General features: G+C 34.5%; 1 protein-coding gene across 1 annotated transcript in view; it reads right to left on the bottom strand.

Annotated features, from left to right (window-relative positions):
* Positions 1-356: 356 nt before the first annotated feature.
* Positions 357-26,071, bottom strand: part of LOC126966324 (lachesin-like) — a 186,506-nt gene continuing 160,791 nt past the window's right edge. Inside the window, exons 3-9 of the mRNA XM_050810314.1 lie at positions 23,098-23,305; positions 20,738-20,896; positions 19,590-19,718; positions 16,612-16,905; positions 15,228-15,323; positions 6,638-6,748; positions 357-3,247 (exon numbers count right to left, since the gene is read on the bottom strand). Of these exons, the coding sequence (XP_050666271.1) occupies positions 3,180-3,247; positions 6,638-6,748; positions 15,228-15,323; positions 16,612-16,905; positions 19,590-19,718; positions 20,738-20,896; positions 23,098-23,305 (1,065 nt within the window). The 3' untranslated portion in view covers positions 357-3,179. The remainder of the gene's footprint in view (positions 3,248-6,637; positions 6,749-15,227; positions 15,324-16,611; positions 16,906-19,589; positions 19,719-20,737; positions 20,897-23,097; positions 23,306-26,071) is intronic.

Raw genomic sequence — 26,071 nt, 5'->3', positions numbered from 1 at the left:
TATGTTATATGTAACACACACATGAACTGGAATATGTAGGTTCCAGCACGAATCTTGAGCGGTAAGTGAAACTAAAACGCCTGTATAGTTAGTTATGTACAGCTTTGAGTGTCAATGCGCGACGAACTCACGGTCCGAACAGCACATGTCGCCACCACACCTTTCATACATGACACTTTTTTAACGGTTCCGTAGCCAAATGGCAGAAAACCGAACCCTTATGGATTCATCATGTCTGTCTGTCCGTCCGTATGTCACAGCCTAGTACACACAGACAGTACTGTTGAGAGAACTAGACAATGAAGAGATGCTAGATATAAAAGTGTAGCAAAATTTGTAAAAAAATAATAGACAAATTCACTGTTCAAAACAAGCTTTATTTTTCTTCTCTACTTGTCTGAAGTAGCTTCACGTGTAAGCCACGAAGGGCTAGATACAACATCATTTAGGTTTAGTTCAGTAGACAATAATAATATAAACAATGAATACTTTACTGATTATAAACACACTCCACAGCTTAAGCTTAATTATATTTACAATATAATCTATTTAGCACTCTCCTTATAATTAGCGATTTGGCAACAGTTAACATAGGTACTCATTTACTCTCATAGATACATTATACTATACATTGTAAAGTATATTATAACTTTAATTGACGGAAGAATTTCCTATACCGTACGAATAGTGCAAATATATAATCCTTCGTTAATTTATGCGACTAGATAGACTGGTAGCTGTGAACACGTCAAAAAAATAGTCAAGCGAAGTCGACGAACTGATAACAACGTACGCTATACTATCTACATATAGAGATAAATTAATACATTCCACTGTCTGTAATTAGCTGTCAATAATGTGAAGCTGTCCCAATAATACCCGATAAGTCATTCTTATCGCCTTACGGCCGTTCCCAATATTCAGTCTATCTCTTACTTGAGATAAAAATAGTAAGTAACGTTGACTTTTCTGTCCCAATAAACTTATCGACGCTAACTCACCTTATCTTTACACGCTGTCTCTCAATGGGACGACGTATAGCTTACCAGCGATAGAAGTTTGTATGAAAATTGCAATTCACGCGTCCCAACTAAGGCGATAAGAATGACTTATCGGGTATATTGGGACAGCTTCAGATTATTGACAGCTAATTACTGACAGTAGAATGTAGTAATTTATCTCTATCTGTAGATAGTATATTGGGAACGGCCGTTATATATTACAATTTCCATACTAACCTCTATCGCTGGTAATCTATACGTCCCTTATTGACAGACAGCGTGTATGGATAAGATGAGTTATCGTCGATAACTTTATTATGACAGAAAAGTCAATAGTTACAATTTTTATCTCAGGTAGGCCACAACTGGAGATAGACTTAATATTGGGAACGGCGGTTAGACTATGCTCGGACTTTACTTACGCAAAATTAAACCGAGTGTAAGCTTAGCATAATCTTTGATTTCATTTTTATAGTCATTTGACACCTTAAATTATTCTGAGCTCAATGCAAAGTCAAGTTCGGGTGCTATCACACTCAGCAAATTTTTACGTAAGTAAAGTCTATCAAACTAAAGTAATAAACATGCCCTGTTGTCATACGTTGCCTAACAGCAAAGAAGCCTCTATCTAGACGTATAAATTATGTAAGATTCATGTGATAATATAGCTAAATTGCACATGAAGTTATTCAGAGATATTTGGACATAGTAAAAGACAGGTACAATAAAATCCCTAGGTTTGGCATTTTCTTGGCAACAAACACCATTTTGTCCTCGTAACAGCCACGCCACACATTTTATCAATTCTTTTACAATACTCAGTGAAACAGTGTATCAACTTATGAATTTCGTAATACGAAAAATAATTTAGTTGAATTTAATTTGGCTTGAAATGTCGGATCATAAATTATTGTTTATTATGAACTAATTTCGCTACGAAATTTCATTGATGACAAACACGTATTAAATTTCAGTTAAGTTATGGTATTACTAGTGTAATTTAAATAAAATCCTCGATAAAAATACTTCAAATAATGACACTTTGATGAAGAAAAAAAAAACATTTACATTACTTTATTATTATTATTACAGATTTTAATATGATAAAATAATTTAAAGCATGCTTAAATTTATCTTCAAAGATGTACTCCGTTATTCATAATGGTCCGCTAACTTTAAACAGCCGCTTAGGAGTGTTTTTTCTAATTCTGACTTAGGTCAATAGAAGAAGACAGAGTGAGAATTAGCAAAGCTTTAAGTTAGCAGACTATTATGAATACGGGGGGTAGTATTTTCTGACTAACGCAAGTATTACACACTTATTTAAATAAAATACTTTTTATGAGATTAAAATGTGTGTAATTGTAACTGTAATTTTACATTGGGTTAACTGTAAGTGTTACGTTAAAACACTATGTAAAATCCTGTAAAAAGTACTTTGTTTAAAGTTTATAAACATATAATATTTTGCACTCTTCTTCGCTATTACTATTCAAGCCGTCACCTTAGATTAAGGATTGGTCTCCGCTGCATTCCAACTACATACCGCACTACCTAAGAACAATAGATTTTTTATTACGGCAACTATTAGACGCTTGTGTGCGTGATCTTGACACTAAATGGCATCTTTCAAATCTTGTAAGCTTCGTGTTATTTTACATTGAAATTAATAAAATACAAAATACTTAGTGATGATATGTGATCCCAGTGTCGTTCTTATTTCTTGTAGTATTATTTTTACAAAGTTTTACTACGCAACCCGGCATTTTAGTTTCAATTATTAGCAAAGTTTAACGGAACATGGTGCACGTCAACGTCGCATATTATTCGAGACTGGCTCGAGTACGCCCACTTGGTCGTGGTATTAGTTATCGCTATTTGCGAGTACACCTGCGGTATCTAGTTAGAGCGCAACGGAGACCAATCCTTAATCTAAGGCCGTCACATTTCGTCTAAACTATATCACCGTCATCATTTAAGTCATATTTGAGTGTTTGAAGCTTAGTTGTATATTTATATTGTAAATTATTACATACAGTGCATTTTCCTATTATATAGATTTGGTGCAAAACAATATTTTATTCATATTACAGTAAGCTCTAGTTTATTTTTAAAAAATATACGTGATCAAAGGTGCATTTTAGTTGTATAATTCGCATTTCAACGAAATAATTAATTCTAAAGAAACATTGGAAAATAAATTAAAAACATCAAGCCGATGTTCAATCTTCTGTTTGCACTATTATCTGAAAAAGAAATGATATATCAGTCGTTAGCAGTATATTTATTTAATTTTTTAAATAATGAGGGGAGAGACGAGAGTATTTTTTTTTAATGGAATAGGAGGACAAACGAGCGTACGGTTCACCTGGTGTTAAGTGATCACCGCCGCCTACATTCTCTTGCAACACCAGAGGAATCACAAGAGCGTTGCCGGCCTTTGAGTATATCCATCAAATATGTGCGAAGGAAAAATCAGTGTATTTGTGGGATGGATACGATAACTAATTATGACTGTAATCACGACCATCATGTTCATGAAGCATTCTTACACAAACAATGAATTCAATCTCTAAAGATTAATGCATCCAATATACGATAATTTATATTTATTCAATTTATTCTTTATTACTTTTATTGAAATATTTGATGTTTTGTTTATTCGAGTAAAATACTGTAATAATTGAAAAGAGTGGCCGTTAAGTTTCATGTATGTTCTTCTCACGAGCTCTACTTTTTCCGAATATATGGTAGATCCAGTGATTTAAAAGAAATATTTGTAGTGACGATTCAAATAATAAATAAAGTTAAATTGAATGAAGTTATTTGACTTTGACATATGGGACGGGCCATCAGCCCAAACCAAAACAGATAATCTACTCGAATAAGAATATTACTTACATAAAAACATTGGTCAATTTATTTTTCGATAACAAGATAAATGCCTTTTAGGTTATAAAAAAAAAACCATAACCACGTTTTATAATGTAGACTGGCCTAAAAATTTGTCACTTCTCCAAGTGGGTTTTACAAGTGGGAGGCTCCTTTGCACAAGATGCCGGCTAGATTATGGGTACCAAAACGGTGCCTATTTCTGCCGTGAAGCAGTAATGTGTAAGCATTACTGTGTTTCGGTTTGAAATTAAAACTAGTGAAATTTCTGGGCAAATGAGACTTAATATCTTATGTCTCAAGGTGTCGAGCGTAATTGTGATGCCGCTCAGAAATTTTGGGTTTTTCAAGAATCCTGAGCGGCACTGCATTGTAATGGGCAGGGCGTATCAGTGACCATCAGCTGAACGTCCTGCTCGTATTGTTCCTTATTTTAATAAAAAAAAAGTAGCTTATTTGTGCCACGCATGGTGGACGACCCTGCCGTTTGTTTTATTAGTTTGTAAGGTGCTGCATAGGAGACAACTGAGAGCCCTCACGTGATTCCTCTCAGGCCATTGCAAGCTGAACGGGCACTTATCCAGAATGACTCTCAGTGAATCAACCCTGTGCAGATTCTGCTGCGAAGTCACTCAATACCCCCTCACTCCAAGCCGAGGACATGCCCTGCCTGGGCTCTGAGGATCCTACGCTTCTTAAAAGGAATAGGTCTAGAGAATACAATTTAAATCCCGGCACACCTTTCCTAGTCAGTCTGCATCCAATATATGAGTCGTGTTTAAATAATATAAATTTTTCATAAAAAGTAATAAATTATTAACTGTAAAAAAAATTTAATGCTTATACTTTAAATAAATAATTGATTCCTTTAGAATTATTTTTTATGTCACTTCAAACACTACCTACCACCGCTTCGAAAACAAATGGCGCTCTGAGAGAGAAAAAACGGCGCAGTAAACTCTCCCAGCATTCTTCTTTGAGCTCTTTTTAATTAAATATACAATATCGTACTGTCATTGTTATTGCTATTAATAATCATAATCTAGTCCCAGGCTGTCCACTCGCATTTTTATTTTATTTTATAGATAATGCCTGAACAGCGATGGGACTTTATTATAAAGAGCTAGCCTTAAAGCAATTATGTATCTTATGAAGCCTACTAAAATTAGTTAGAAGCATAGATTTATGATCCCACTACAAGTAACAAGCAATTATTATAATATATTAGCCTTATTTCTTGTGTTATAATAATGAGAATTTATTACAGCAAAAAGGTGTTAATATTGTGAATGTATATCAAATTTTCATAAATGTACTGACTATGAACAGTTATAATATTACTAGTCATAAACATTAATTCAAAACATTACTCATATTAACAATAGTTAACATGCTTTTTTTTCTCAATTTTTTTTGGGGGTTTAGTCAAAGACGACAATGTCACCCCCGTTACTCAAACAATTCTTGAATTACATTACACAATATGTAAAAACACAAAGAGCCACATATAACCAAAAAAAAAAACAAATCCATTATTAACACATCACCTAACATTATGCTTAGATCATTTATACGTCTAGATAGACTATGACAGCTGTGAAAACGTCGAAAAAAACGAGTTTAGAGTTAAACCTTTATTTCGAGCAAGTCACGCACACTAACACAAAGTGTCATACAAATCGGGAGTGTAAGACGTAGCTTGTCACGCACACTAACACAAAGTCTCATACAAATCACGAGTGTAGTACGTAGCTTGTCACGCACATTAACACAAAGTGTCATATAAATCACGAGTGTAAGACGTAGCTTGTCACGCGCACTAACATAAAGTCTCATACAAATCACGAGTTTAAGACGTAGCTTGTCTCGCGCTTGTCACGCACACTAACACAAAGTCTCATACAAATCACGAGTGTAAGACGTAGCTTGTCACGCACACTAACACAAGGTCTCATACAAATCACGAATGTAAGACGTAGCATGTCACGCACACTAAAACAAAGTCAAATATAAATCACGAGTGTAAGACTTAGCTTATCACGCACATTAACACAAAGTCTCATACAAATCACGAGTGTAAGACGTAGCATGTCACGCACACTAAAACAAAGTCTCATATAAATCACGAGTGTAAGACGTAGCTTGTCACGCACACTAACACAAAGTGTCATACAAATCACGAGTGTAAGACGTAGCTTGTCACGCACACTAACACAAAGTGTCATACAAATCACGAGTGTAAGACGTAGCTTGTCACGCACATTAACACAAAGTGTCATAAAAATCACGAGTGTAAGACGTAGCTTGTCACGAGCACTAACATAAAGTCTCATACAAATCACGAGTGTAAGACGTAGCTTGTCACGCACATTAACACAAAGTGTCATATAAATCACGAGTGTAAGACGTAGCTTGTCACGAGCACTAACATAAAGTGTCATACAGTTCACGAGTGTAAGACGTAGCTTGTCACGAGCACTAACATAAAGTGTCATACAGTTCACGAGTGTAAGACGTAGCTTGTCACGAGCACTAACATAAAGTGTCATACAATTCACAAGTGTAAGACGTAGCTTGTCACGCACACTAAACTAATATTCCTGGATTGTTTTTATCCGTTGTCTAACAGCAAGAGACTATCTAGACGTATAAATTATCTAAGCTAATATATGAAGTAAAAAATATCACTACGGATTAGGAACGGCTAAGTAACTAAACTAAGTATGAAAAGAAAAAGCGAATACCTGTAACCTGTGACGCCCCCCCCACCCAGTTGAGATGCGACTTCCCACCTCCCTCGTCTGGCTTTTGCTTCCCTTTATCGATCTCGTTCAAATTTGATTGATACTTGGTTCCTAGGACGGAAATATTTAGTTATCATTCCAACTCATTATACATATTATTGTATTTATCTTACATAGTTCACCAGTGGGAGGCTCCTTTGCACAGGAAGCCGCCCGGCCGAACGGCGCCTATTTCTGCCTTGAAGCAGTAATGTGTAAACATTGCTGTGTTTCGGTCTAAAGGGCGCCGTAGCTACTGAAATTACTGGGCATATGAGACTTAACATCTTATATATCTAGGTGACGAGCGCAATTGTAGTGCCGCTGCGAATTTTTGGGTTTTTCAATAATCCTGAGCGGCACTGCATTGTAATGGGCGTATCAATTACCATCAGCTGAACGTCCTGCTCTTCTCGTCCCTTATTTTCATAAAAAAAAATTAAAAGAAACTTTCAATTGTGATATTCATCTGAAATGACAGATTTAATTAATTATACTAATTAAATTTGTAACCAAAAATTTATGAACGATGCGGGACCAACTGAGCCAACCGTTCGAGTTACGCATGTTTCGTAAATCTTGGTATGTCTTGTTCAACTCTAAGGTTAATTAAACCGAGAAGTGAGGGATTACACTTTAAAATGACAAATTCTTTAGATTTAATTAAATAAATTAAATTTAACATTAAGAAAATTAACAAATAATTAAGATTATAAGCAAAATATTCTGAAGCACAATCATCTCAATTTGATGTTAAACATCCATAATACAAAACCAATCACATCCCACTGCGCCCGTTACTTAAGATACACCTGTCTCACGTGCCTGTATATACTCGTTTCCTTGGCTCCTTCTAACAGATTAAGCATTAGCGTTGCAATTTTTTTTCGGACCTTGCAACACATAATTTGCTTAATTGGCAATACATCGTTTGCTATAATATAAATCCAGTGTCCTGATGTTTGTTTCCAATGAATTCCTAAACAAATGAACGGATTTTCATAGGGATTACTTCATGGAGTGCAGTTTAGTCCAACCTGAGAGATAGGATAGTTTTTGTTTCAATTTGGGAACCATAATTATTTTTAATTCCAATTTTGGTGAATTTAAGAGAATTTATTGACGCACGGTTTGACAGTTCTGCTGTGAAACAATTTCACTATAACAACAGGGACCATATTTTACGAAATAATAAATGAGAGAATTTTTTACAACTGAGCAACATCTTAACAACAAAATGACCGTATTTATGTTCAAAGATATAAGGAAGCTTCCCAATTAGTCGACAGAGTGCAACGTGAGCACTATCCAACTTCAGTGGTTTGGTGGGGAATTAACTATGAAGGAGTGGATTGTTTACTTTTTTGAAAAAGGTATCAAAACATCGGCACAAGTGTATCAACATATCATTCTTGAGAAGGTAGTGAAGCCCCTTAACAACACCATGATCCTTCCAGCATGACTCGGCGCCGGGTCAAAAAGCTTGGTCTACGCAGTCTTGGTTGGAAACGAACGTTTCGGACTTTATCAGAGCAGATGACTGACCGTCGTCTAGTCCCGATCTTAATCCACTGGATTATAATTTATGGTCAGTTTTAGAGAGTATGAGTTGCTCTAAACGCCATAATAATTTGGAGTCCCTAAAACAATCCGTACGATTGGCAGTAAAGAATTTTCCCATGGAAAGAGTGCGTGCTACTATTGATAGCTGGCCTCAACGTTTAAAGGACTGTATTGCAACCACTGGAGACAATGGAGGAAATTGTTTTATATTTATATATAAAACAATTTCCTCCATTGTCATATAAGACGAACACACTGTTAAAGTAAAAAATGTTATTTGCAATAGATTTTTTCATCTTTGTTTCAGTATTTATGGCAAGACTAGGTATTTTCTGCAGGACAAAATCGCTTAAAAATTGGCCGTGACACCATAGTAGTCTGAAATCTGATTCGCTCGTCGCAAGAAAATTCCCAAGTAGATATAACGACAACTCATTAGGCAACGGAAGGATTCAATATAGCAAGGGACGGTCCAGCGGTCGACCGGTAGTTATTGAAAAGTTGCGCAATATTGTCGAGAGGCCGGCCCAGCCGTAAATTCGTAATGGCTGCAAAAAATAAAACAAGAACCGCTCGATGTCCCGCGTTTTAACCCTAAAAAACACCGGGAAATATTGGGATTTCCGAATTATATTCGATTGGTCTTGTTACTTTTAAGATCATTTTCTATTTATCAAGACAAGGTTCTTGGGAATATTCAAAAGTTTTCATGATGTTAAATCTTTTGAAAATATAATATTTTAAGCTTTTAACTGTTTACTACTCCTCCGAAAGCATTAAATAATAATCCTCTCTCACTGTAGGTACGTTATGGTCTGGATATTTCCATAATTAACCCCTTAATTGGCTCCTTTTTGCGTGCAGGTTTGGTGGACTACTTTCAACCAGTTAAAAGCCCGACTCCTACCAAATATTTAGAAACTTTGAAGGGATGCTTATTGAAGTAAGGAGTGGAGGAGTGGATTGTTTCTTGGAGCGACCAATTTTCGAGGATTTATACCCATTGATCTACCACTCCTGTACATTACTGGATAGATTCAAGTTGAGTTACCTTTAATTCGTCTTCGGCCAGACAAACTGAGCAGATGGGACTGTCCGTTAGTGTATAAAAATTAATCTTTATTAAGATTTTTTAAACGTAGTCTTCTTTCCATTGTTTACTTTTAGTAGGATATTTTAAAGATAAAATAAAATTATTATATTATTATTTTATTCAGCTAAACAATAAGATTTCATTGATTTTTATTGTCATGTATTCAAAAGTAATTTTTTAAGTAAGCCTACCCATAGTAGGCCTACGAAAGGTACCGCGCAAACAATATATATCCCAAGAAATGGGAACGGAAAAAACGAATCGACTCCGAAAAAATGCTGTTCGAAACTCTATTTCACGTTCTTGTGAGATAGTGAAATATCGTGAAGAACGTTTATTAGAATGACAGGTTGCCACAGTGACATGTAAGACCCACTTATCGGGACACGGGTTATTTTAATATTATATAATCAACGTTAGTAGAGTGGTTAGCGATCCTACCTACTAAGCTAGAGGTCCCGGCTTCGAATCCCGGTAGGTGCAAGCATTTATATGATGAATATGGATGTTTGTTTCCGAGTCATGGATGTTTATATGAATTTAAGTAAGTATATTGTATTAAATATATCATTGTCTTGTTACCCATAACACAGGCTATATATGCTTAAATTGGGGCAAGATAATTTGTGTAAAAAGTGTGTAAAGCAATATTATGACAAAACAACGGGTCAGCACATGTAACATTAATATATATTTACAGCAAAGTTTAATCTTTGCGCGGTGGCTAGATATTATGTAAGCCAAACTAATAAGCTGAGTCTGGGAACTTGAAAATATAATGAGTTCGAAGGAGAATGTTCGTAACAAGAAGTCACAAGCTGGCTGAGTTGTTGTAATAGCTTGTCTTGTCGCAAGATGTTGTCCAGTTCAACGTGGCTCGACGACCGAGGACTTGGCCGGAAAATACCCAACTTCCCAATAACGAAACTAATGACGCGAACCGAACATCTTACGACCATGTGGTAATATTAAAACACCCTAATATTTCTAACGTTATACAACGTAATAAAACGCTGTGAAAGTGTTTTGTGTGTTGTGTATATTAAGGCTGGGGACCGAGCCGATGACCTTGACGATTCTAGCGGAGTTAGGTTACATCTCTCGCACAAGATCGATATATCTCTCTATCGTTATATCTATCTCCATAGTTTTAATTCAGAATTAGAAGCATTTTTAATTTATTACATAATACGATCTTCTTTATAAAAATAATAAAACTATGTTATGTTAAATAGTGTTGGTATACAATTAATAAATTTTTATACAATTTTTATCTAACTCCAACTGTAAAAATTAGGGGTATTGTGGTCATTTTTTTCACACTGTCTATAATAAATACAAATGTAAAGAAAAATGTTTTTTTCTCAAACATGCATGGAAATACTGTCATTATTTTCGAATAAAGAACACGCGAAGTATTAAATTTTCGGACAAAGAAAATCAAATCCATTGCAGGAGCGTTTTTTGAATTCGGAACATTACAACGCTCCTGCCATGTTGTATGAAACGGCGTGCTGGGGTTATTAAATACTCTTTGATCGGATCTCTTTTTGTCATTCTTGGCATACCATAGTCTCTGCGTTTGCCTTGATTCGTTATTTCAATTTTAAATTCGTCTTGATTTGTTATTTACATATCTACTTAATAATTAGAAATTTAATAATAATTAAAATGAGTTCCAACAGTTCAGAGAGTGAAATGAAGATTTATTGCACTCCACCAGATTTAAGATCAGAAGTCAAATTGGCAATGAAAAACCTGCTTCCAGCGAAGTCAAAAGAAAAATACATGAAAGTATATGAAAATTTTATCAGTTGGAAAAACGAGAAAAAAGTGAACGTTTTTCTCCAAAACAGTAATTTTGGCGTATTTTAATAAGATTACTAAAACTAAAAAGCCATCTATATTATGGGTCATTTATTCCATGCTGAAATGTATGGTTCATGTTAAAAAAGGCATGAAATAAAAAACTATGGGAATTTAACTACTTTAATTTATAATATAAAACGTGTGTTTTATTTCCCTGCGTTCTCTTGAGAAAAGCACTATATATGCCTCGGCGGAAAAAGGCAATTACCTGTCTCGTATTTAGTAAAGTCCTCACCTACGGCTCGGCCTTCAAACTCATACTCGACCTGCAATTGCCTATTTCCCGGCCTTTGCAATAATGTACTAATTCTTGTCATATTCTGTAGATACATTATTTTTTTTTTGTAAAAATTTAAGCTTTATAAACCGTCAGGAAACGGTTATAATTATGCGCTATTTTGGCGATTTCTTGGAATAGCGGCCTTAATAACACTTTGCGTGCATTATATACTTATCGGACTACGATTCATGCTTTAATTTTAATATTTTGTTAGTTGTAACAACCAAAATTATCTTTTATATTCTTTACGCATGTAATAGTAGTTAAATAAAAAACATATTACATTTTTAAATACATATATAAACACACCGTTAAGTCAATAATCATTCTGTCTTAATTCATAATGTTTTAATTTTTACATCAACTTTTTAATGTAGTTTTCATTCAAAAACAGAGTTAGTTAGAGATGTTTATATTACTAAATGTGCTATCGAATTCTAATACGTTTCTTTAATTTTTTGTCATAATAAGAAAACAAATTAAAAATAAAATAAAAATATAATGTTATAAAAACACCTTGGTCAGGTGAGGTTCGAACCTACGCTAACGCTACTGAAATTAATTATTCAACTTCACCCCTACTCCGCAGCCGGCTGTAATGCGGCCACACTTTAAAGAAACCATACTATGGCTTCTAATTACTATTTTCTCAACCCAAAAAAAATACATGAATTTTTGTGTCCTTATATGAATTAAGAAAGTACTTAAGGCAAAACCAATAATTTTATATAAAATAATAATTATCATTATTGTGAACGAGAAATGTGGGGTGAAAAACAGTAACGATTAACATTACGCCCTGTAAATCTTTGTTTAATGACCAACAAATGTCTGTTTGTAAGCGATTTACATTTTACGAGAGAATATCATTTGGAGACAGTTAACAACTTCCGACGGGCGTCATAATGCTTTATGATCTATAAACAAATATAACGACCACTAATAACGGGAACAGCAACAAACAGTGAATAAGCTGAACGATCCCGTGGGATACGATTCATAAAGGTATAATCGTCTCTTAATCAACGGAATCGCCAGCGTAAAAATACTGTTTGTGCGCGCTGTACCCGCACTCATATTATAAATTAATGAGCTCAATTCAGTATGAATTTGTATTTATTTTAATGAATGTTGAACAAATAAATTTACTCAATTGTACACAAGCTTTTTACCAACCTACGTTGTCTGGTTTATTGGATACAAGAATATAAATGACTCGTACATTTGTTTAGATTACCGTTGTTTACTTTGTCAGCGTTTTCTTTCGGAGACAAAGAGAAGATAATATTGTCATGTATTTCATTTAGCTAGATTTGTAACACGAAATTACTATGTATGTTACATACCGCAAGATTGTCATATTCGATTTTGATCGTTAATGTTTTAGTGTAGTGTAGGTAACCTATTTATGAATGTTCTTAAGATTTGTATAGTTATTTCATTTGAGGTGTTTCATCTAGTGTGTGTTTACTGTTTTTTTTTTTCCACTTTACTTTGTTAATTTTTATAGTTAAACAAGAAAAAATAATCGATATATTATAGATATTGTTATTTTCTCACGGCTCACATATTATATAGTAATAAGAAAATGTTTTCTATATAAGTGAATATTGTAATATTCTTCTGAGAAATAAAGTTCTTAAATCGTAATGTTACCATCGAGCTTTTTGCAGCAAATTTTGGCGTTGCTTTCGAAATAATAACAGGCAGGTGAGACAGATTTTGTTATGTGTGTCAGCAATATTATTATATTCATAAGTTAATAATACAATGTAAATAATTCGAAATATTATTAACATTATCTTGATGAAATTTTCACTTTCGTCGTGCAAAGAACAAAATGAAAATGTCCAATCAAATCCAATGCAAATACGTATAAAAAAGCTGACAGCCCAAGCGCGACTAATTAAGATTTGTCAAAATGTGCGTTGGCTGGGGGTTAGTTATTTAATATACAAAATACTCAGAAACCCATAAGCTAACTACTTACGACTTGTCAAATAATAGTTATTTATGCAACTGTTGTGTAATAAGTGGTATTAAAACACGAATTTGGGTTTATCATATCGCTTATCGAAACCGTTTTAATACCTAATTATCAACAGTTGCATACAAGACTATCTACACCCATAATATAAATCCTCTATAGTAGATTCTGACTCAGTTAGCTTACTCCTAATATTAAAAAAGCCAGTCCTAGTAACCATAGTATTATCCAAAGGAGTGTTATTATGAAAACGGATGATATAATGTTGTAGTGAGTTTCATTACAACACTCGTTTGGATGATGTAATGGTTATTAGGACATTGGATGTTTTAATGTTGGCAATAAGCTAACTGTTGTAGAATATTTAATAGAGGTTTTAAGGCATGGGTGTAGATAAAATCGTTTACAGTATCAATAGATTCACTTTCCTTTTCTATGTTGCTGTACCTTCTTTAGGATGTGGGAGTACCAGTGGGAGGCTAGATTATGGGTACCACAACGGCGCCTATTTCAGCCGTGAAGCAGTAATGTGTGAGCATTATTGTGTTTCGGTCTGAAGGGCGCCGTAGCTAGTGAAATTACTTGGCAAATGAGACTTAACATCTTATGTCTCAAGGTGACGAGCGCAGTTGTAGTGCCGCTCAGAATTTTTGGGCGGGGCGTATAAATTACCATCAGCTGAACGTCCTGCTCGTCTCGTCCCTTATTTTCATAAAAAATAAAAGTTGTTTTGTCTCGCACTCTGTGTTTGTCTATTTTATTTTTTCTTGTTTTTTTTTTAATAATAAACAAACAGTTTCTTACTAAGCTAATACAATGTCCTGTAAAATTATTTACACAGTAACCTCATTTAACAACTGTTACTGCAATAAATAAATATTCCTTCAATAGTTTTTGAAATTTAAATTTTGTTTGGTTCCGGTTGCGATGCTCTCCGGCAAACTATTTAGCAGATATGGTATTCTTTTCTTAAAAGTTCTATCGCCAAAGGGCCAGGCCACAACACTACGTTGCGGCGTCATATCGCAAAAACAACATTAGGTTTGAATAACATTAAATTATTACATTATATAGATTATAGTAAAAATAGTGATGGATATGCTGGGAATAACCTTAAGGTAAGAAAAATAACTATTAAAAGGCATAAAATGCATTTATTTTCGCAAAATTGATTCCTTTAGAATTCTTTTTGATGTCTTTTCTAATAACTACCTACTAGATACTACTTCCGCTTCGGAAATGGCGCTCTGAGAGAGAAGAAGCGGCGCAAGAAACTCTCCCAGCATTATTTTTTTACGCTCTTTTCAATAAAAATATACAATATTGTACAGTCATTTCTATCGCTATAAAATAATCATAATCTAGTCCCAGGCTGTCCGATCATTTAGATATTCAGCAGTGGAGTAATAGGATTTACGACAGAGCCATTTTTTTATAAAACATTTAAATTTATTTATAGATAATGCCTGAACAGTGGCTGGGACTTTATTATAGAAGTGTATTATACATTTACCCTTAAAGCTATTATGTATCTTATGAAGCCTACTAGAATTAGTTACAAGCAATCCCTTATTTCTAGTGTTATAATACTATACTCTATATAATTTTTACTATACTCTATATAATTTCATAATTTAATGTAATTCAAAACTAATGTTGTTTTTACGAAATGACGCCGCAACGCAGTGTTGTGGCCGTGCCCAAAGTATTTGTATACTAGTATTTAGAAAGCGTTTGTAACAATGACTTGTCAAAATACCTTTATCTAAGCTTGGTGTGTCTCGCCGCGGTGGTTTTGATGGCGGCGGGATGGTCAGAGCCCTGGGATCTGGCGTCGTGGTCGGTGGAGATGAAGCTATAACAACATTGTGTGTTCAATAAGGTTAAAAAAAGTGTAAAGATTAAAATGAATTGCTATTTAATTGTTGACACAGATTGATTTATGGTGACTGCCAATGACGTTCTATACACATATAAGGACATATCATTCGCAGTCTGGTATCGGAACGGCAAAAGTGAGCTTAAGGCGCGGTCATACCTCAATATCCAGAAAAAATGGTTATTAGAGAGTTGATTACCGCATAACGCTATGAAACTATTCCGACGCAAAAATACAATGCACACAGAAGGACTTAAAGAAAATTTTGAACCGAATAAAATATTTATATATAATTTGAAATATTCAATAAAAAATTTGCAAGTTGCTTCCCAAAAATAAACTTTGAAGTCAAAAATCTTCGAATTTTCAGTTATAACAACATTCTTTTTTTAAAGAATTTAATAGAATTAGTACTTCTCTAAAACTTATACCGAACAATTTTTCAATTTAATATGTATTTTGAATTTAGAATTAAGAAAATCTATAAAATAAATCCCCAGCTTAGCCACATGATCAACACAAATATTGAAGGGTTAGTCTAGCGTTTACAATCCTGTTCAGTCCGCGCCTTAAATACGCAGTTGTATCATTCTCATGCACATCGCGAGACTCGAAAGCGTCCTAATTAGGAAGCATTTTGACAATGACTTAAGTATAAAATATTTTTTTTTTATCTTATTATTTTGATCACACCATCCTGCACAGTTTTGAGAGCTTTGTATTGAAACCTACGACTCTTAGTTTATTTATACGTCTAGATAGAGCCTCTTGCTGTTAGACAACCGATGAAAACAGGCCAGGTTTATTACTTAAGCGTGCGTGACAAGCTACGACTTACACTCTCGATTCGTATGTCATTTTGTGTTACTGTGCGTGCATTGCTCATAATAGAGCTTAACAGTTAACCTCATATTATTTCGACGTTTACGCAGCTCAAATAAAATTTGAAAACAAAATTTTATGATCCATGCAGGTCTCAAACCCACAACCTCTCGCATTCTGTACGAGTGCTCTCCCAACTGAGCTAACCGTTCGAGTGACGGTATCGTCATAAAATCTTTTATGCTTTGTTCAACTCTCAGGTTGTGGCTCCCGTATCGTTCAAAAAATTTTGTTTTCAAATTTTATTTATGTAGTCATCTCAGAAGTGAGGTTTTTCACTTTAAAAACATAACAAATTGTTTACATATCTGTCATAGTCTATCTAGACGTATAAATGATCAAGCTTTGCGTCAGTTTACGAGTTAATAAATGAAATACTTACTGTATAATCTTATTGTACCATCTGATTCCCCTCTCGGATTTTTAGCCACGCATTTATATGTACCGTAGTCCTCTGATACGATATTCCGAATCAATAATTTCATGTGTGTCTTGTAAGCTGGTAATCCGACTGAATTCTCCATGTGGTACTTGATACTTTCGTGGATCATGTGACCGTCATCCCGGGTCCAATAGTTCAATGATGTTGGGTGAGCTTCTGTGAAGCATTCTAATGTTACATTGTAATGTAGCGGCGCACCCACAAGCTGATGAGGAATCCAAAGCATCGGTGGAACTGAAAAGACAAAAAAAAAAACACAAAGCCGTTTAGAGTTGCATCAGGCGTTTTATAATATATATAACAATAATATTGACTCACTTTTTACACAAATAATCTTGTCCCAAGTAAAGCATATTATATAGTTTGTTTAATGGGTTACATGACAATGATATATTTAATAAAATATACTTACTTAAACATACATATATTCATAAAAACATACATGAATACATTTAAATATCCATGACTCGGAAACAAACATCCATATTCATCATATAAATGCTTGCACCTACCGGGATTCGAACCCGGGACCTCTAGCTTAGTTTTGTGTCGTTATTCCATTGTATGGCGTATGGTACTGTCTTGAGGAGTTAATTTAGTAATTATCTGTGTTGTTCCGAGTGTTACGTGTTATTGCTCTTTTAAAACTTTTTAATTGTGTTTCCAGTGGGAGGCTCTCTTGCACAGGCTGCCGGCTAGATTATGGGTAACAGCACGGCGCCTATTTCTGCTGTGAAGCAATGTAAACATTACTGTGTTTCGGTCTGAAGGGCGCCGTAGCTAGTGAAATTACTAGGCAATTGAGTCTTAACATCTTATGTCTCGAGGTAACGAGCGCAATTGTGGAGCCGTTAAAACTTTTTGGGTTTTTAAAGAATCCTGAGGGGCACTGCATTGTAATGGGCAGGGCGTATCAATTACAGTTACCTGAACGTCCTGCTCGTATCGTCCCTTATTTTCATAAAAAAAAACATTTCCATTATAACAACAGGGAGCATATTTTACGAAATAATTCTTGATGTTATGAAATATTATTGACAAGATCGTAAAAAACAGTATTTTATTTATGATGTACAGAACAACGTCTGTCGGGTCAGCTAGTGTTTTAAAATAAAACAAAAACAAATCGCAGACCATGTCCTTTTACTGCATAAAATGATTCAAATTAAATCAAATCAAAATGTTACGTGGCATCATCTGCCCAAGCTAGGCTAGCACAATCCCAGTCGTAATACATCACTTTACCTACCAAATCAAATTACCTTACCTACTAGCCCCAGACAAACACTAACACAGTTAGATCTCCTTATATGAAATTATGATATATCTTAATATATATAAATAACGTGGCACGTTGTTTGTCCGCGATGGACTCCTACACTAATGAAACGGATTTTAATGGGGATTACTTCATGGAGCGCAGTTTAGTCCAACTTGAGAGATAGGATAGTTTTTATTTCGCTTTGGGACCCATAATTATTTTTATTTGCCAATATTTGTTTTGTATGGACATATTTTCTATGTGAGAATTTATTGACGCACGGTTTGACAGTTCTGCTGTGAAACAATTTCATTATAGTTAACAACAGGGAGCTATGACGTTCTATACATAATATAGAACGTCATTGACAGGGAGCATATTTTACAAAATAATTCTTGGTGTTATGAAATATTATTGACAAATTCATAAAAAAACAGTATATTATTTATTATGCACAAAACAACGTCTATCGGGTCAGCTAGTATATATATATATATATATATATATATATATATATATATGTGTAAGTGTAAGGTAAAATTATACATTATTTTATATTTTACGTAAGTTCTCCTCGTATTATATGTAGCTTTCTAAATGAAGAAATGCGTATGTAGGTGACAGTTTTCTTGTAAGTGTAAGGTGAAATTATACATTATTTTAATATATTTTTACCAAGAACTTGTATTGTGACCATAGACATACAATATACTAGAGTATATGCAAACGAGAGGTATGGCGTGCGAGAGAGGAAAATGTCTCAAAAGGGGATTTAGCAAGGTAGAAAAGTAGTACTGTAACCGATTTTAATCGAAAAGTCGTAAAAAGTCAGCCACGCTCGACGTTAGCCTTATACCATGAATTGAATACTTTTATGCATCTCTACTTCTTTTCTGTCACGAAATGAGCGGTTATATCTAAACACGAAGCCCCAACGTACCATCGATATGAAACCAATTGCCAAAAGATATTTATTCTTTATCTTTAAAATATATAACAAAATTAATAACCGTAATGCTATGTCTGATCACGTTACTATAACTTATACTTAAGCTCATTACTTAGTTTCGAAGGGCGTGTCACTTCATCAGTCAACACCGGAACTAACCGCGTCCATATAAATTAACTTTATTACAGAATCACACTCAAGTTGAAACTTGATAGAATCGAAGCTTTGTCAATAACAAGTTGTTAGTGGAGCGATGGGAAAATGTAAACTATTATAAAGTTAATAAATTACAAAGCTAACTTTGTTTTAGGAGCTTTTTATTTTTCAAACTCTAATGAGGATACAGCAAAGTAGAAAAGGAAAGCGAATGGCATTAGCTTCTTATTATTTTGCATATTAAAATAAAATTAAAATTTCTCGTGCATTACGGGCTGTCAGGTTCGGCGCCTATTTCTGCCGTGAAGCAGTAATGTGTGAACATTACTGTGTTTCGGTTTGAAGGGCGCCGTAGTTAGTTAAATTACTGGACAAATGAGACTTAACATCTTATGTCTCAATCTCAAACATCTTATGTATTTTTGGGGTTTTTCAAGAATCCTTAGCGACACTGCATTGTAATGGGTCACTCAATTACCATTAGCTGAACGTCCAGCTCGTCTCATCCCTTATTTTCTTTAAAAAAAATCTAAGTCTATAAGTGTGACTTACAGTCCACGCTAACTTTCACCCTTTTAGATACAGTAGGAGGCACTCCATTGCTAGCAATACATAAATAAGCTCCCATATCCAGCCGGGAAATTCGGGACATCTCTAGTATTTCACCTTCCCAATCTGAAACTAATGAATCAAGTTTATAATTGAACATAATTCCAGAAAAACGTTCCAAACACAGTTCCACAGTCATGTCGAAATTGAGATGAGAACACAAAACTGATCAAGTGATTCATATTAACGAACTGACAAAAAATGGCAGCACTATTGTCACTCTTTAAATGATATCATGACTTAGTAGCCCAACCCACATGAATGGAATACACAAATATTTATTAAACTTTAAACACGAATTCCTTAATGTGGTTTAACGTGATGTTTGTGGCTTGGAACGTTTTTCAGGAACTACTTCCAATTATTTTATACAAAAAATGTTATTGGCCCGTGGGGCCCAGAGGCGCGAAGAATGTACAAAGTACTATCTTCGCGCCTCAATAAGGCTACTGGAAACCCAAGCGCTGACAGCAATTTTGGTCAACGGATAAGCCTAGCTATACAACGCGGAAATGCTGCCAGTATTCTTGGTATGCTTCCACGTAATGATAGTTTTAATTTTATGTAGTCATAGTATTGTAATAGTCATTTATGTAACTGTTGTGTAATAAGGGGTATTAAAACACGAATGTGGGTTTATCACACGAAGTGAAGTCAAGTGTGATAATAGTATCACATGAGTGTTTTAATACCTGATTATCAACAATTGCATACAAGACTTTATCTACACCTCTATAACGATAAGATGAATCCTCTATAACGATAAGATGATAAGATTCGGAAAAATTTAGCTTACTGCAAACATTAAAAAAGCCAGTCCATCAAAACGAGTGTTGTAATGAAAACGGATGATGTTATGTTGTACTGAATTTCATTACAACACTCGTTTGGATGATGTAATGGTTATAAGGTCAGTGGGTGTTTTAATGTTGGCAATAAGCTAACTGTTTATAATCTTTAATAAAGTGTTTAAAGCGTGGGTGTAGATAAATACAGTTAAAGGATTTGTTTTCTTTGAATAAATATATTATTGATCAATAAAAACGTCATTAGGAATAGATAATTATATACGTAAATTAATGAAATCTAACCAGAATGTCCCTTGCTAATGGAGATTTTTGAGTTGTCATCCCGTTTCCATTTTATGGTGGGCTTAGGAGAGCCATTAGCCCGACAGCTCAGAGTGACATTGGCGCCCTCTCTCACGATAACGTCGCTCGAACTCAACGAGTCGTCGATAGAAGGGGGCACTGTAAACATCAATAACTTAAGATACAAACTTTTGCGACGGAAAGTTCTAGTCCAATCTGTAAATGGAACTCAAGTGAACGGAGAAGAATCACCTAATTAGTTAATAGCAGAAGTCGCAACATAAGTACTCGATATTTTGCTCTCAACATTGTAAATAAAAAGAGATATATGTTTACACTAATAATCAGACATTTATAAACTTTATAGACGTTAAAGATTTTGAGAAATCATGAAAACTACTAAGATATGATAAATATAATCTTTTTTGATATCTGTAATTAATTCTATTGTAACTTAAAAAATTGGAAAATTATTATAAAATGATAATATATAATTAATACAAAACCTTCCTTCCTTAAAGGCCGGCAACGCTCCTGTGATTCCTCTGGTATAATAATGTGTAAGCATTACTTTGTTTCGGTCTTTTCGGTCGGTTATGAATTACCATCAGCTGAACGTAATGCTCGTCTCGTTCCTTATTTTCATTAAAAAAAAGAATGTTTTCCATTCAAGAAACACTATGTGATAGGATATAGGAGAGTTGAGCGGTATTACCAATAATGTGTTCTCGTTCACACCTCACGCAACATACTATAGGAGGTTGTTATTACTGTCTAGTATTTGTAAAAAAGCTAATTTAGTTACTTTTATAAATGGGCTTTAGACCAAAAATTCAAATGGGAGGTTTCCAAAATAATTATATTGGACATCATCTTTTTATATGTGACCCAATTAAATAATACATTAATAACCAAAACTTCATCCCTATTGGCTAAGCCCTTTCGGAGATTATTGCAAACAAAGCATAATTATAAAAATTATAGTGTTATAGTCTAATTAAGAGCTTTATTTACTGTGCAAATTTTTTCAGCAGTCTTAGAATAATATGAATGAGATAACATTTTATTTTGAATAGATAAAAAAACAAATACATTAAAAAAGGGGTTTGGTTTTTCGCAAATATTTCAAACACTTATTAAGATTTGTGAAATTTAAAAAAACATCTTTTCGAAAAGAGATCCAAAGTAATATCATTACATATCAATAAATACGAGCGATTTTGCTTACAATTTCATGGATTAATTTTTAATTAATCCATTTTGTAACGAGATCGCTCTGCCAATAACAATACCATCAAAGTCGTTGAAGCCTTTTCAGGCCAGAAACCAGACTGACACAAATAAAAAAATATTATATTGAACAGGATCTTTCCCTTTTTATTTATATCCAAAAGCAAAATATGAATTGAACCGCCACGCTCTACAGGGTGTCCCACGGCTATGCACCGCATGGATAGGAAGTACCTTATATAATTATAGTAGATAAAATAAATTTTACTGAAAGAAGACTTTTTTTATAGATTTTGACATAATTGCCTGGTTGAACCGAGTTCTTCCTGCATGCAGGACAAAAGGACAAATGCTGCCGCGATCCCCAAACCTAACCCCATTAGATTGTTTTTTTGGTGGTACGTAAAAAATTTAGTTTTTAAGAACCAATATAAAAGTGTCCACGGGGCACAAGCAACTTTTTTTTATATAAGAAGGGGCAAACGGCAAGAGGCTCACGGGATGGGGAGAGGCAACCGCCCATGGACATCCGTAACATCAGGTGTCAAGAGATGCGTTGCCGGCCTTTAAGGTGGGAGTATGCTCATTTCTTGAAGGTTCCTAAGTCGTATCGGTTTGGGAAAACCGCAGCCGGTAATTCATTCCACAAAGTGGCTGTGCGAGGCAAGACATTTCTTGTAAAACGCGCGGTTGTGGAATGCCAGACGTCAACGTGATGCGAGTGGTACTTTGCACTTAGACGTATTAGTCTAAATATTCACCATAGCATGGTCAAAAAGGGACAGAAAGTGAAATAATCAAAACAGTGTGACTTTGTATTCCACAGAATCGGACTCATTTTGAGCATTTGATAAAATAAATTGCAGATTTAAAATAAAAAATATAAAAACTCATTTTCTTCGCATGTAGCGAAAATAAGCCTTATGATGAAGGCTTTCATCCGTATGATACAGCTATACGGTATTTTCTTTCTTATGTAACGGGTTAGATTCTCGGTGCAATTAGGTAATTATTTAAAAGTTGACAATGCAGTTTAAATTAAAATTAAGTCCTCTTTCAATTGAATGTTACATCTAGAATATGTAAGATAATTTTCTTGGGACATCCTGTATAACTGCTTGTATACATACCAACGACGTGTAAATATCCGAACTGTGTTTTCGCGGTGACCGTGTTGATCTGACACATGTATCGTCCCCGGTCTTCCTCGCGCACGTCCGAGATATGCAGGAACCACGTGCGGTGCTTGTCATGCGTCACACTGACGCGGGGGTTGCGGGTTATGACGTGGTTGTGAACTGTCAGAATGGCTGATTGCTCGAAGTGCATCCATGCTACCTGAAAAACAAATACTGTCAATATTTGTCTTATAAAAGACTGCCGACTGCCCTATTGTTATAAATCATTTAGTGATACTTGTATATAGTTGTGATTATAGTGAAATTATTGAATATATATTCTATTCAAGCTCACTATTTTCACTAACTACGACGTCTTTTAATTTTGCAGACTTCGCGTGAATACCTTACATACGTTCAGGTGACGCTACATATGAGTATATCCCCGTAAAATTTCATAAGTCGAATAGCGGCTAGGGTCGAGTGTTGGGTTGTGGGGCTTAGATCATTAAATCTAAGAGGATTTTTATGTGGGAGAGTGACGCTGCCGTCTTACGAAGATTGTACGAACGGGAAGACTCGACCGGATAAGTTCCTACTCCAGAATGTAAGGCTGGTAGTAATAAAATATTAATTAATATTAATGTGCGACATATTGAATATACTAATATCAAATATTGTATCCCAGTGGTGACGCAAATCATCGGTGCGCAAGAGAACTTACAAAATTCAGAATATCTATGTCATTAAATTAAAAATGTAAAATTAAGTTTTCTTGCTATTTATAATCTTTATATAACTTTTTGAGAACCAAAGTCACCGACATAGCCCAAATTATTGCGATACTAAAGTGGCAGTAGGCAGGGCACGTAGTTCGACGGACAAATGGCCGTTGGGGTAGTAAAGTCCTCGAATGGCGACCACGTACTGGAAGACGCAGTGTTAGTAGGCCCCCCACAAGATGGACCGTCTGGTCAAGATCGCCGGAATACGTTGGATGAGGACAGCGCAGGACCGATCGTTGTGGAGTTCTTTGGGGGAGGCCTTTGTCCAGCAGTGGACGTCTTCCGGCTGATGATGAATACGATGAGGATATAAAACACGTAGTATTATAGTAGTAAAATTGTAAGTATCCACTTTTATTTTCAGCATTTATCTCTTAAGTCCGTGAAATTTTCCTGTTTATTTAATTTCCGATCAAAACCTGAACATAATCATCAAACTCATTGTAGACAATGAAAAAGTAAAAACACGAGTGTCAAAAAATAATTGTCGTCCCGTAACTTCCACGATTTCCAATCGTTTTTCAAATATTGTCGAGTGACGTAACGGAAATTAAAGAATCGACGGTTCTTAAAAACATCATATTAATATTGTATTTTCACTGTGAACAGCTGTTGCTAAATCGACATAATGGTTTTTGAATGTATGAAAATTGCTTACAATCATTTCCAACCGACTTCAAAAAGAAAGAGGTTGGATATTTGTACGTTAGCACAGAACTCGGATTTGTCGAATTCCATTTTTTTCTCAGAGATAAACTTTTTAATGTAAAATAATTTGTATAATAAGTGCAATTTTTTTGTATCTTATATAAATTATCATTTTTGTGTACGATAGCGAAATAAATAAATATTGTATTTAACAATATGAATGCTAGTACTTTCATACTGGTAAATAAAGCAACTCGTGTGAAATTATTCCCTAATCATTCCAAAATAATGAAAAATGCACAACAATCATAAACGAAATGTCTTTTTGTAAATATTCTTGGTTTATTCTCAGGTATTACTTTATTTCAAGGTATTTGTAAGGCCGAATATATTTAACGTTATATAACTTAATATAACTTATCTTTATTTTCATATCACTCACAGCAAATCGGAGTAATGCACTCACAAAACATTTCTCTGCCAAAAATCGCTCAAAACGCCTTACAAAATTTTCTATTCAAAAGTTAAAGCACTTGAATATAATTAGCTAACTCGGAAGCGCATTAAATCTTGGCTAATTTTTATCAAGATTGAAGCACTAATATAGGAGAAATTTGTTAGCCGAGGGTCACATCCTTCGTATCTCAAACGACAAGACCGACGCCCAACCGCCGTCTAATTTATAATGGACTTGTGGAAACTTTGGTCATTTTATTATGCAATGGAACAGGAACCTCCTTAATGACTACGACCTGACTTTTAGTCGTAACCTGGCCCGAGTTATCAAACAAGGCTTAAGGCTGGGGACCGAGCCAACGGCCTTGAGGAAACAAAACTATATCATTTTAAATAGTAAATAATTTTTCTTACAAATTTTTACACTAATAAAATTTGAGAAACAAAATTTTATTAACGATGCGGGATTCGAACCCACGACCTCCGTTCCGTGCCGGTGCTCTAACCAACTGAGCTAACCGTTCGAGTACCGCCTCATTATAAAATTCTGTTTGGTTAGTTCAACTCTCAGGTTGTGGCTTGATCTACAGGATATACTTTACAGTTGATAACCTGCTCAACCCCAATATTTGCATATTAGGAAATTGACTTGAGATGTCGCTCTTGTAAATCTAAACAAAATGTTATGTTTTTAAAGTGATTACTTACCCTTACTTCTAGGATTGACACACAAATAAAATTTGAAAAACAAATATCTAGATTCAATGTAGAAGTCTAGAAAATACAAATTTTTATCTAGATTGAATGATTCACATGGCTGCAACTGTAAAAGTTAGAAATGTAAAGAAATAATGAATTTTCTTCTCATATTCTGTAGACATATAATTAATTCTTTGGAAAAATAAAAGCTTAATAAAAATCGTTTAGAAATGGTTTCAATTATGTGCTATTTCGGCGATTTCTTGGGATAGCGGTGTTCTTATTCAAAAGAATTGTTAAAAAACGTTTGTAAAAGTGTAGTAAAGGCTATAACATAAATGACTTTCTTAATGATACCACAAATTGGGAATGGAGCGACCGCCCTCAGGCTATTAAAT

Source organism: Leptidea sinapis, chromosome 10 (genome assembly GCF_905404315.1).
Source record: "Leptidea sinapis chromosome 10, ilLepSina1.1, whole genome shotgun sequence".
NCBI classification, from domain to species: domain Eukaryota; kingdom Metazoa; phylum Arthropoda; class Insecta; order Lepidoptera; family Pieridae; genus Leptidea; species Leptidea sinapis.
This window is presented reverse-complemented; position numbering and strand designations above follow the sequence as displayed.